Source organism: Podarcis muralis, chromosome 16 (assembly GCF_964188315.1).
Source record: "Podarcis muralis chromosome 16, rPodMur119.hap1.1, whole genome shotgun sequence".
Taxonomy (NCBI): Eukaryota; Metazoa; Chordata; class Lepidosauria; order Squamata; family Lacertidae; genus Podarcis; species Podarcis muralis.
Window position 1 is genome coordinate 7,390,668 of NC_135670.1, and position 12,024 is coordinate 7,402,691.

General features: G+C 44.1%; 2 protein-coding genes across 3 annotated transcripts; both read right to left on the reverse strand.

The window, feature by feature from the left end:
• Positions 1-2,459: 2,459 nt before the first annotated feature.
• LOC114587080 (protein MRP-126-like) lies at positions 2,460-5,949 on the reverse strand. The gene is made up of 3 exons (XM_077920508.1): positions 5,805-5,949; positions 3,265-3,428; positions 2,460-2,602 (listed from the first exon to the last, which is right to left on the reverse strand). Exons 2-3 carry the CDS (start codon positions 3,403-3,405, stop codon positions 2,465-2,467), a joined length of 279 nt encoding a protein of 92 aa, XP_077776634.1. The 5' UTR covers positions 3,406-3,428; positions 5,805-5,949; the 3' UTR covers positions 2,460-2,464.
• A 1,530-nt stretch (positions 5,950-7,479) lies between these two features.
• On the reverse strand, positions 7,480-11,580 carry LOC114587164 (protein S100-A12-like). 2 transcript variants are annotated; one of them, XM_028711135.2, is made up of 3 exons: positions 11,439-11,580; positions 8,817-8,980; positions 7,480-7,783 (listed from the first exon to the last, which is right to left on the reverse strand). In XM_028711135.2, exons 2-3 carry the CDS (start codon positions 8,955-8,957, stop codon positions 7,622-7,624), a joined length of 303 nt encoding a protein of 100 aa, XP_028566968.1. In that variant the 5' UTR covers positions 8,958-8,980; positions 11,439-11,580; the 3' UTR covers positions 7,480-7,621. The 2 variants fall into 2 exon arrangements, with proteins under 2 accessions (XP_028566968.1, XP_028566970.1); XM_028711137.2 differs by lacking the exon at positions 11,439-11,580 and adding an exon at positions 9,954-10,075.
• Positions 11,581-12,024: the final 444 nt, after the last annotated feature.

Here is a 12,024-nt window from a genome sequence, read left to right on the forward strand (position 1 = left end):
TGCTGAGTTCTGGCTCAAAAAACCCCCTGTGTATCACAATTTAAGCCTAGATCTTTAGCTAACTAAAAAATGAAAATAACAGAGAGGTTTGTCAGGAGCGCACATCCTGACGTCATTTCCATTTCTCTTAATGCATCATGGCAGGAAAACGCTCTGTGGAAGCACATACTTTGTCACTGGTTATCTCTATGGCACAATCTCCCAAACTTGTACTTGATACAATGTATGTGGAGAGATGATTTCCAGAGCCCATGGGTAAAAAATTTACAGCTGAAAATTATGGCAATGGGAATCTCCCCATCCAAATTACTAGAGCATGACATAGTTCCAGCTAAAAGAACAGTAATCTGTAAACTAAAGGAGATGGACTTGCAGCAGAAAATGGTCTTGGGCAATGGTACCTGCTCACCTCTAAACCTTGGTTTATTACCCCTCTTAAGGCTCCCAAACTATTTGAATTCCTTAACTTCTTCGGCTCATAGATATGCCTTTGTAAAGGCAAGATTCAACACCTTCCCATCGAACGTGCTGAGAAATAGATTCTCCAATGGACAGATATCGCTCTTATGTGATTGTAATTGTGGGGCACCGGAATCGTTGCATCACATAATTCTTGATTGTGCTTTTCACTCATCGGCCAGGAGCAAGTTTCTTGCTCAATATCTAAAGGGAATTGCCGATGATACGAATGAAGCCAAACTGAGATATCTATTAAATGATGATGACCCCCTAAGATCACTCACGGTTGCCAGATTCTTGATCAGCGTCCTATCCCTAAAGAAGAGAAACGGACTCCTGTGCGGCTCGGATAATCCCTTTAAACCATGATCTATGTTTTAGGATGTAACTAGGTGATATCACCATTGATGTCTTCTATTAATTTATGAGCAGAGGGCGACGTTTATGTTACAAATTTATTGTAATGCATGATGTTGGCCTTTTGTTTTTGTTTTGCTTTGGTTCTTGTCTGTTTTTTGTAAGTTTTGGCGGTTTTAAATTTGGAGGTTCAAGTACATTATGTTGGTTGGTATGGGAAACTGTCGCGTGACGGGCCAATGGCCGTAATAAAGATCAATCCAATCCAATGCATCATGGCAAAATTACATTCTTTTAATACATGTTGTATTTTTTTTTTTTTTTGCTGCGTTTTTGCAGTGCAAACATGGGTAAGTAGATAATGCAAATAATCAATATGTAAGTAGTTATATATGTAAGTCATGGGTAGACAAACTAAGGCCCGGGGGCCAGATGCGGCCCAATCGCCTTCTAAATCCTGCCCACGGACGTTCCGGGAATCAGCATGTTTTTCCATGAGTAGAATATGTCATTTTATTTAAAAGGCATCTCTGGGTTATTTGTGGGGCCTGCCTGGTGTTTTTACATGAGTAGAATGTGTGCTTTTATTTAAAATGCATCTGTAGGTTATTTGTGGGGCATAGGAATTCGTTAATTTCCCCACAAAAAATATAGTCCGTCCCCCCCACAAGGTCTGAGGGACAGTGGACCGGCCCCCTGCTGAAAAAGTTTACTGACCCCTGATGTAAGTCATATGACTTACTTTGATATCACTTTGACGTGCTTTCGAACTGCTTGGTTGGTAGGAGCAGGGACCGAGCAGCGGGAGCTCACCCCGTCGCGAGGATTCGAACCGCCGACCTTCTGATCGGCAAGTCCTAGGCCCCACAGTGCCACCCATGTCCCTCAAGTCATATGAACAACACTTAAATGAGCTAAATAAAAAATAGAGTTCAAATGGGGAGCTGCAATGTGCTAAATAGGACACATGGACACCTTAATCTTGATGCAGAAGAATCACGGAATTGTAGAGTTGAACTGAGAGAGACAGTGTGGTGTAGTGATTAGAGGGTTAGACTAGGCTCTGGAAGATCAGGGTTCAAGTCCCCACTCAGCCATGGACCTCACTGGGTGAGCTGAGGCCAGTCTCTCACTCCCAGCCTAACCCTAATGCATAAGAGTTGTTGTGGAGATAAAATGGGGAGGAGAATTATGTACAGAACCTTGAGCTCCTTGGAGGAAAGAGGGGAGATAAATACAAGAAATAAATCAAACAAAGCCTCGTCTCCTAGCCACCACACCAGAGGAGGTTTATATTGATGGATCCCTGAGCAAGGAGCACAGGACTAGATGTCCACATGTATCGTGAATCAACCTGCAAGGTAGGTGTGTGAAGAAGCAAATCTTCCATAGTCACCCAGGCAAGAGATTGAATATAGAAAAGGCAGTAAGACTGCAGTTTGTCAGAATGAGGTTGAAATAAAACACCCAATGATTTCCAAGTAAAATGTTTATTTCTTATTCTATTGCCAAAGCATTAGATTCCAAGATAGTGAATGCGGAAAAGGGTTTGTGTATGTTTGGAAGGTTAGCATCCAACACGCCCTTGAGAACCATCTCCTGGAGGATGAGCTGGGCCATTTTCCCAGTGGCCAAGGGGACGCCCTTCTTACTTGTTGAGTTTGTCATGAGTTTCAGCGATAAATTTTGCGATCAAGTGGGCCACTTCAGTAAAACTCAGTTTGCCGTCCTTGTTTATGTCCGCCTCCTTGAAGAGCTGGTCTCTCTTTTGTTTCTTCAAGGGAGACTGCAGTGTTGGGGTGGGGAAATGGAGGAGAGAAGACTTCAGATGTGTTTGTTGGATTTCCCCAGCCAAGTAATATGTATAAAAATTCATATGCTACAGTAAGGTGTGCACAAATATAGCTATATCTATCTATCTATCATCTATCTATCTTTTTAATTAAATGTTCTGTTTTACAATTTAAAGTACTCATTTTTACATCCTTAAAATATCAATTACTTCCCTTTATCATCTTTCATCACTATCTATCATCTATATATTTATAATCTATCTGTCTATATCGATCATCTATGCAATAATAACATACAAAAATGCAGCGTATTAGGGAAAGGTGCTTTGCAAAAATGTGTATATTGGGCAAAAATGCATGCAAAAATATCTTTAATAGGAAAGAATTACAGTAAACATTTTTTTAAAAAAATGCAGCGCAAATGGGGAGAATGGGATTTAAGACTGAAAAGTGACTGAAACAGACATATCTGCCCATCGCTAGATATGCTTTGTTTTCAGAGTAGCTGAGCAACCTTCAAAGCAGAGACCTGGTGAGATTTCAGCCCCTCCCCCTCTTAACGTGGCCAAAGGAACCCTGCACATTGGTGCCAATGGGTGTCCCAGGCCCTTGAGTGGCCAGAATTTGCCCCTGCCTCTTCTTATCTCCCCCTCACCTCATCAATGTCAGGAAACTGCTCATCCAGCATCTTCTTAAATGCCTGCTTGTCAAGGCTGTCAGAATTCCCAGAGTACCTGTGGTAGATGTCTATGTATTGTTCAGCAAGTTGTTGGAACTCAGTCTTGGGCTTGGACATTCTGAAGGGCTTCTGGTGACAACCTGGGAATTCATAGGAACACATGAGCGGCTCTGCCTGGATTATTTGTTGGATAGCTCGGTTGGTTAGAGCGTAGTGCTGATAACAGCAAGGCTGCTGGTTTTATACCCATATGGGCAGCTGCATATTCCTGCATTGCAGGGAGTTGGGACCAGATTATCCTCAGGGTCCCTTCCAACTCTTCGATTTTATAATTCTTCAGGATTAAGAATAGAGTGTCCATGTGTCCTACTTAGCACAGGGCACCTCTCCATTTGAATTCTATTTTTTATTTAGCTCGTTTAAGTGTTGTTCGAAGGGACGCGGGTGGCGCTGTGGGTAAAAGCCTCAGCACCTAGGGCTTGCCGATCGAAAGGTCGCCGGTTCAAATCCCTGTGGCGGGGTGCGCTCCCGTTGCTCGGTCCCAGCGCCTGCCAACCTAGCAGTTCGAAAGCACCCTTAAGTGCAAGTAGATAAATAGGGACCGCTTACTAGCGGGAAGGTAAACGGCGTTTCCATGTGCTGCGCTGGCTCGCCAGATGCAGCTTTGTCACGCTGGCCACGTGACCCGGAAGTGTCTCCGGACAGCGCTGGCCCCCGGCCTCTTGAGTGAGATGGGCGCACAACCCTAGAGTCTGTCAAGACTGGCCCGTACAGGCAGGGGTACCTTTACCTTTAAGTGTTGTTCAGATGGCTTACATGTAGAACTACTTACATATGGATTGATTGCATTATCTACTTACCCAAGTTTCTACTGCAAACATGCAACATGCATTGGGGACTATCTTAAAAGAATGTAATTTTGCCAACATGCAATAAGAGAAATGGAAATAGCCCCAGGATGTGCACTCCTGACAAACCTGTCTGTTATTTTTGTTTTTTAGTTAGTTAAAGATCCGGCCTTAAATTGCGATACACGGGGGGGGGGGGGTTGAGCTGGAACTCACCAAAAGTCAGGTGGGCACCATTGTCATTATAAGAGAACAAGTGAAGTATTCATGGTGAGTTCCAGCACTTCTTTTCCTTGAAAAATAGCAAGGGTGGTACATGCTTTCTGTCTAACTATCTGTCAAAACTCGAAAAGATAAAGATAAATATCTCAAGTAGATATGCAGTTCTGGAGACCTAGTAAACATGGTGAAATTGACTAATACCGCCAGGGGCACAGAGAGTGGACAGCCTTAGAACTGTTTTCTTCAGAAATGGAGAGTTTTCATAATGTGTTGGTGCAAGGAAATGGTTGCTGTTAAATGTAAATCTATAGATGCTGCCAGGGATACTCTTAAATATCTTGGTCTGGACACAGCCATGTTGTTCTGCTAGCAGAAGGATTTCCCCTTGCACAATGGAACTTCACCTCTCTCTCTCATCTCCTGGTGTTGTTCCCCAAATCTGCTCCAGAGGGTTGGGGAAACACTCAGAACAGATTTGGTGGGGGTGACAGGGAGGGGAGAGGGAAGCTCCACGCGTGTGCCGATACGGCGCTGCAGGTTACGAACGCTGCAGGTTGCAGACATGCCTCCATCACGGATTACATCCGCAACCCGAGGTTCCACTGTACTCACAAGTACTGAGATTGTCATTATTCTCCACCCTTTCCTGTAAGGTCCCAAGACAGGTTTCAACCTTAAAGCACCATATTAAAACCCATTTAAAGCAACTTACAAGTGTCAAAAGCCAACATAAAGTGGTGCCTCTATACTGGAAGCTGTATAATGAAGGTGCTGGATGTGCCAATGGATTCAAGTTAAAGAAAGGAGATTCCGACTAAACAGGAATAACTTTCTGACAGTGAGAGCTGTTTGACAGTGGAATGGACTCCTTCAGGAAGTTGTAGACTCTCTTTCCTTTGAGGTTTCTAAGCAGAGGTTGGATGGTCATCTACAATGGATGCTTTAGCTGTGATTCCTGCATTGCAGGGAATTAGACGAGATGAACCTTTGGGTCCCTTCCAACTCTAATATTCTACGATGAACCTCTTTGTGGAAGGAGATTCACAACTAAGGGGCTGCCACAGAGAAGGTATTCTCCAGGCCACCATCCCCAACCAAACTCCAGAGAGTGATGGACCTACAAAGACCATATCACTTGAGAGGTTCTGCAGGGAACTAGTGAGACATTTAGGGTTTTAAATACCAATGTGAGCACCTTGAATTGTGTTAGAGCTACTGCAACGATGGGGAACCTACAGTTCACCAGATGTTGCCGGACTTTGTCATCCTTGTCCACTGACAATGCTGGCTGGGGCTGGTGGGAGTTGGAGTCCCAGAACATCTGGATTCTTGCCTACAGGTTTTTCATCCCTGCCCTAGCTGATAATCTCAAAAAGATTTAGCACCCTATGTCCAATGTATAACCCAACAAGAACCCAAGAAAGCTTCCCATAGTCTTCAGCTTACCTTCGTTGGTGATAAACAAGAGAGTTCGAATGCGCCAAAGTTGGATGAAGAGCCCTAAATTGCTCCCACTTCTTATACCCTATCCAGAGTCCTGCTCCCACCCCCCCACTTATGTAATCTTTGCTCCTTCTCAAATAACACTCCCATGTTGAACCGATTAACCCTGAGCACCTGGTTCTCAAGGTATCTGATGGAGATCTTCCTTCAGCAAGGCACCTCTGGGGGCTGGGGTTCCCTCCCTACAGCTTTTGGCCAATCACTGTTCATCATTTAGGAACAACAGGTTTACACCCATGGTGCGGCATCGCTTTTCATTGCTTTCTTAGAACTCATTAATCACATTGCGGTTAAACTGTTTTGTAGATATAGGTGGGGCCCAAAGTTTCTGAAAACTGCATGCATTCTTGCGCAATATGGAACGCTGGGTGCATTCTTTTCTGCAATGGTTGGAATGATTTCCATGGGTCATATGCAGCCAACTTATACCCAGAGGAGACCCTGCTAAGACACATAGACTGACGTGAACCATGTGTATTACAATGGGTTTACTCTGAGTAGGACTACCATTGGCTACAAGTAGCAATCAATGGATCTATGCAGAACACAGCATCCTCCTCCTGCCTTCCTCTTCATCCTTCATCCCTTTTATCCATCCTCTGGTTGCCTTCCCTGTCCCATCCTCCTTTCTCTCTCTCTCTCTCTCTCTCTCTCTCTCTCTCTCTCTCTCTCTCTCTCTCCCTCCCCTTCCCTTCTTTTCTCCCTCTTTCCTCAGCTCTTTTCCTTTATTCCATACACCCGCTTCTCCTTCCATCCATTACCATGTTTGTCCCCTTACTCCATCCTTCCTTTTTATATTTAACCTACTCCTTTTCTCCTTACATCCTTCTCCGCTTTCCACCTTTCTCCTTCATCTTTCACTTTCCTCCTTTCTTCCCTCCATCTTCCGTTTTCCTCTCCTTTGCATTCACGCTCTTCCTCTCCTCCTCCAACTGGTGACCCTGCAGTAGCCCTTTTTCCTCCCCCATATTTAAGTACATATATTGAGAGGATTTTAAATTTCTTCCCAAGAGGGAGACCCACACACGTGTGTGTTTGTATGCTTCCCTTTGTTTTTGTCTTCCTCTTTTTATTCGGTGAGAGATTCTATTTTCTTCAAGCATCAGGTGGGGGCAGGGTTAATCTCATCTGCTGGCTGTTTTACAACAAATCAACTTGCTTCTACATGTCTAAGTGAGCAACTGCAAGGAAAGGGAATGCAGCTGAAGCAAAGCCTTGCAAAGCTAGCTTTTCAGTGCCCGTTCCCTTTGGCCTCATCCAGTTTCTGAGCATCACTTGGCTTAATATTTGATTTTAGGTATTTCCTGAAAGGCCTCTGATCCCATAAAAACATTGCATACTCTCCAACATTCCTCAAATGCTGATGTCCCTATTATCATCTAAGAATGTTGCAGGGACTCAGCAGAGCGTTCTACAAGGGCAACATACTTGGCAGAGTTGTGAGTCAAGTAGGAATGGAGTCGCACTGAGGGGTTGTTGTAAAAAGCAGAAGTCGCAGAGATGAATACAGCATGGAAGCCAGAACCAGAAAACTAACACAACCTTTCCCTGCCGCTCTCAAAACCTGTTTCAAACTGCCTTGTCACCCCAAAAAGTAAGACATCCTAGACTTTCCAAGTTAAATGATTATTTCTTATTTTATTGCCAAAACATTACATTTCAAGCTAGGGGATGTGGGCAGGGGGGCTTTGTTTGTTTGGAAGGTTGGTATCCAACATGCCCCTGACCACAGTCCCCTGGAGGACCTGCTGGGTCTCTTCTCAGTGGTGGTGGTGATGTCCCTCATGCTGGTGGAACTTAACGTGGGCGCAAGAGAGGAATGACCCAACCAGACGGGTCCATTCTTCAAAACTCAATTCATTATCTTTGTTTGTGTCCAGGTCTTTGAAGAGCTTGTCTTTTCCTTGCTGGTTTTGTGGGTACTGTAGGGAGGAGAAGGAAGGGAGGAACAAAAGGTTTCAGGTTGAAATTTGTTGATATGCATCTAAGACATCAGACCATCGCGAAACAAAGGTTTGCCATAGATGGGGAGAACCTCCTGACATCATCAAGACTACACTTCCCATCCTCACCCCTGGTCATTGGCCATACTTGCCAGGGCTGATGGGAGTTGTAGTTCAGCCACAACCGGAGGACTGAAAGTTTCCCCGCTACCGGTTTAACAGAATGGTATTAATGCAAAATAACATCAGGAGAAGTTGAACGCAGACCCAAATGAGCAGCAACGTAAAGGAGAAGAAAACTTTCTCTTTTAATACTCAGGTCATTTAAAGGGGGGTATATTCCTCTTTTAGTGCTCAGCTTCTGCTTGTAAGCTTCCCAGAGACATCTGGTTGGGCCCTGTGAGAGCCAGATGCCAGACTAATTGGGCTTTAGGTCTCATGGAGCATTGCTTTTCTCAGACTTTATCTGAGGATGACTGAGAAGCCTAAGCCCCCAATTCTCCTGAGATGTATATCTATATATCTATCTACAGGGGAGAAATCCAATCCAGCTCACATTTGAATCTCACCCTGCCAAATTCACATTTCTTCAGATTCTGGAATGTACTTATCCAGCTAAGTGTTAAGAAATGCATGTACTACTCTCTTTTTTTTACTATGGCAAAGTGTGTTTAAAATAGATTAGTGAAAATAGCATACCAAAAAAATCATTATAAGGGGAAATTGCTTTGCCAAAAGAGGATTTTATTTTTTTAATACATAAATGTTCAAAATGTGGAGAACTGAATTTAAGAGAAAACGAGAAAATGATACCCACTGAAATGGACATATCCACCCCTCCCTAAATATACTTCGCTAACAGGGTAGCCTTGCTCACTTCTAAGTGCTGCCTTGCTAAGGTGCCAATCACTATCTTAACATGCCCAGAGGTGTGCTACACATTGATGCCAATGTGTCACCTCTGGCTTCAAGTGCCCAACAATTGCCCACGCCCATCTTATCTCCACCTCACCTCAACGCAGTCAGGAAACTGCTCGTTGATCATCTTCTTGAACTCCTTCTTGTCGATGGTGTCAGATTTCCCAGAATATTTATGGAAGAGCTCAATCAGCCCATCGGCCAGAACTTGCATCTGAGTCTTGGACTTGGACATTTTGAAGGTTTTCTGTTGGTAACCTAAATAGACATAAGAAGAGCATAAGAATAAATGCAAAAAAGTCCATTAAATGTCTCCTTTAATATTGATTTAATATCTAATAACTATCTGCCATGACTGGGAAAATAGAATGACTCCAACCATTGAAGACTGGATAAACAAAGTTTGGAGGGAAGGAAGGAAGGAAGGAAGGAAGGAAGGAAGGAAGGAAGGAAGGAAGGAAAAATTGACTAATGCAGTCGGACACAGAGTGGAGAGACAGCCTTGAGAAATGAAGGAGTTTTCATGATGCACTGGTGCCACAAGATTCAAGAGAATGTAAAACCATAGGCGCTGCTAAGTCTAGTCTGAAATAGTGCAAGGATTTCCACTTGAATGATAGAACTTAATCTCCCTGTGCTCTCCCTGTGCTCTCCTCGGACCTCCTCTGTAGGGCTGGTAGAACATCCTCAACAGGTTTGGTGGGGGTGACAAGTAGAGGAGAGGAGCTCCATTACACTAGTGGAAATCCTTGCACTAATTGAACAACTTCATTAGAGACAATCCCAGATAAATGGGCTCTCTAGTCTGGTGCAGAAAGTACTCAGCTAGATGGACCTGTGGCTTGGGACTCCAACTTGTATCAGCCCAAGCCACCATGGTCGATGGTCAGGGGCAGAGCTGTAGCTACAGGGGAACTAGCAGGGTTTTTTGCCCTGGATGAAGCCTCCAGAGGGGTGCCACTGAGGCTTCCAGTCTGTGTGTGTACACAAATGCTGTGTGTGTGTGTGTGTGTGTGTGTGTGTGTGTGTGTGTGTACGCCAAACTGAGTCTGTGACCCAGGAGAAATAAAGATGAGTTTCACCCCTGGTCAGAGATGATGAATGGGAGACTATTCAGGTGTTCCTGTAGCATCAGCAAATACCCTGGAAAAAAACTAGCATCCTATCTCCAACACAAAGGCTGAAACCTACAAAATCAGACAAGGAAACCTCCCCGTTGTCTTCAACTTACCTCAGACGGTGATTAATGAGATTAACGAGAGAGCTAAGATGAGCCAAGGTGTGGTGAAGAGTCCTATGAAGCACCCACCTTTTATACTCTATCCAGTATTTTGCTACCACCCCTAGTTGTGAAATCTTTGTTTCTTCACACATTGATACCTCAAACCAGTCACCTCTTGCTCAAGATATATGGTGAAGTTCTTCCTTCAGCAACACACCTGGGGGGCCTTCCCTCTCCCTCCCCAACAAACTTGTGACCATTCAACACCAAGTTTGCACATAATATGAAGAAATCCTTTGTATTCTTTGCTTAGAGCCACATAAAAATAATATGGAGCCTGTTTTTGAGAATATGGGAAGGGCATGGAGTTTCCTGGAAGTGAGCTAGATTATGGTGAAATATTGATGCCGGGGGCATTTTTTTGCAGCAATAGTGGAACAAGGCCAGTGGGTTACATGCAACTAATTTAGAGCAACAACTAGAGAGCCGCAGGTTCACCACCCTTCTGGGATCCTACCTAACAGAATGACTTCGTCAAAGGCAATCCTGGATAGATAGATTAGAGATAGATAGATAGATAGATAGATAGATAGATAGATAGATAGATAGATAGATTCTCATTTTAGACAAAAGAAAGAAACAGTTCAAGTCTAGTTTAAATATTTGGTTTAAACACACACAAGTGAGTGCCTTCAAGTGGTTCATCCAGACTTAGGACCTGGACAGGTCATCTGAGGAGATATGCAGGTCACCTGGTGAGAGTCTTTCCCCTCTACAGTAAGACACATTGTATGTTAAGATTTCTACACCCTTGTTTAGTTATTATTTAAGCCACTTTTTCTAAGCCACTTAAAATTCGAAGCCATCTCTGATCCTAGACATCCTTGCCCAACTGAGTGTCCTCCAGATGTCTGGGTCTACAATTCCCATCAGCCCTGGCTATCGGCCACAATGTTGGGGCTGATGTGAGCTACAGTGCAAAACAACTGGAGAGCACCAGACATGGGATTCACTGTCTTAGAGCAGGGAGAGCCAACATCATGGCCCTCTGGGTGCTGTTAAGACTCCCTCACCTCCAGGTAGCATGGTCAATAATTAGGGATGATGGGAGCTGTAGACAGAAACATCTGGCTCCCCATCCATGTCCTAGACACATGCCCCACCAATCAGGGATCACATATTAAAGGCACTTACAGAAATTTAAAGGCCAAGGTCCTCCAGATGTTGCTGAACTCCGTCTCCCATCATCCCCAGCCTGCCTGGCCAATGGTCATTGTGATGGGCATTGAGAGTCCAGCAACATCAAGAAAGCACCACATTGGCCACCTCTCAGATGAGATCTCTCCCCTGGTTTTTATTGTTGCAGGGGAGACTATTCAGGTGTTCCTGTAGCATCAGCAGATACACTGAAAAACAAGTAGCATTCTATCTCTAACACAAAGGCTGAAGCCTACAAAATCAGTCAAGGAAACCTCCCCGTTGTCTTCAACTTACCTCAGATGGTGATTGATGAGAGAGCTAAGATGAGCCAAGGTGTGGTGAAGAGTCCTATGAAGCACCCACCTTTTATACTCTATCCAGTATTTTGCTACCACCCCTAGTTGTGAAATCTTTCTTTACACATTAATCCCTCAAACCAGTCACCTCTTGCTCAAGATATATGGTGAAGTTCTTCCTTCAGCAACACACTTGGGGGGGGGGCCTTTCCTCCCCTTCCCCAGCAAACTTGTGACCAGTCACAGTCCATCATTTGCCAACACCAAGTTTGCACATAGTATGAGGAAGTCCTTTGTATTATTTACTTAGAGCCTCATAAAAATAATATGGAACCTGTTTTTGAGAATATGGGAAGGGCATGGAGTTTCCTGGAAGTGACCTAGATTATGGTGAAATATTGATGCTGGGGGTATTTTTATGCAGCAATAGTGGAACGAGTCCAGTGGGTTACATGCAACTAACTTAGAGCAGAACCACTGACATTAATGGACCTGAGGTTAGCCATGTCTATTCCTCTCATGACTATACCCTGAGAAGGACTAGAATTGCCTGCAACTTGGGACATGCAGATCTCTGCGTTTCA

Bases quoted from the DNA above. Each gene is read 5' to 3' on its own strand.
- LOC114587080 (XM_077920508.1), bottom strand. From the start codon at position 3,405: ATGTCCAAGCCCAAGACTGAGTTCCAACAACTTGCTGAACAATACATA. The intron at 2,603-3,264 runs GTGAGGGGGAGA...CCAACACTGCAG, and splicing joins AGTTTCCTGACATTGATGAG to TCTCCCTTGAAGAAACAAAA.
- LOC114587164 (XM_028711135.2), bottom strand. From the start codon at position 8,957: ATGTCCAAGTCCAAGACTCAGATGCAAGTTCTGGCCGATGGGCTGATT. The intron at 7,784-8,816 runs GTGAGGTGGAGA...TCCTCCCTACAG, and splicing joins AGTTTCCTGACTGCGTTGAG to TACCCACAAAACCAGCAAGG.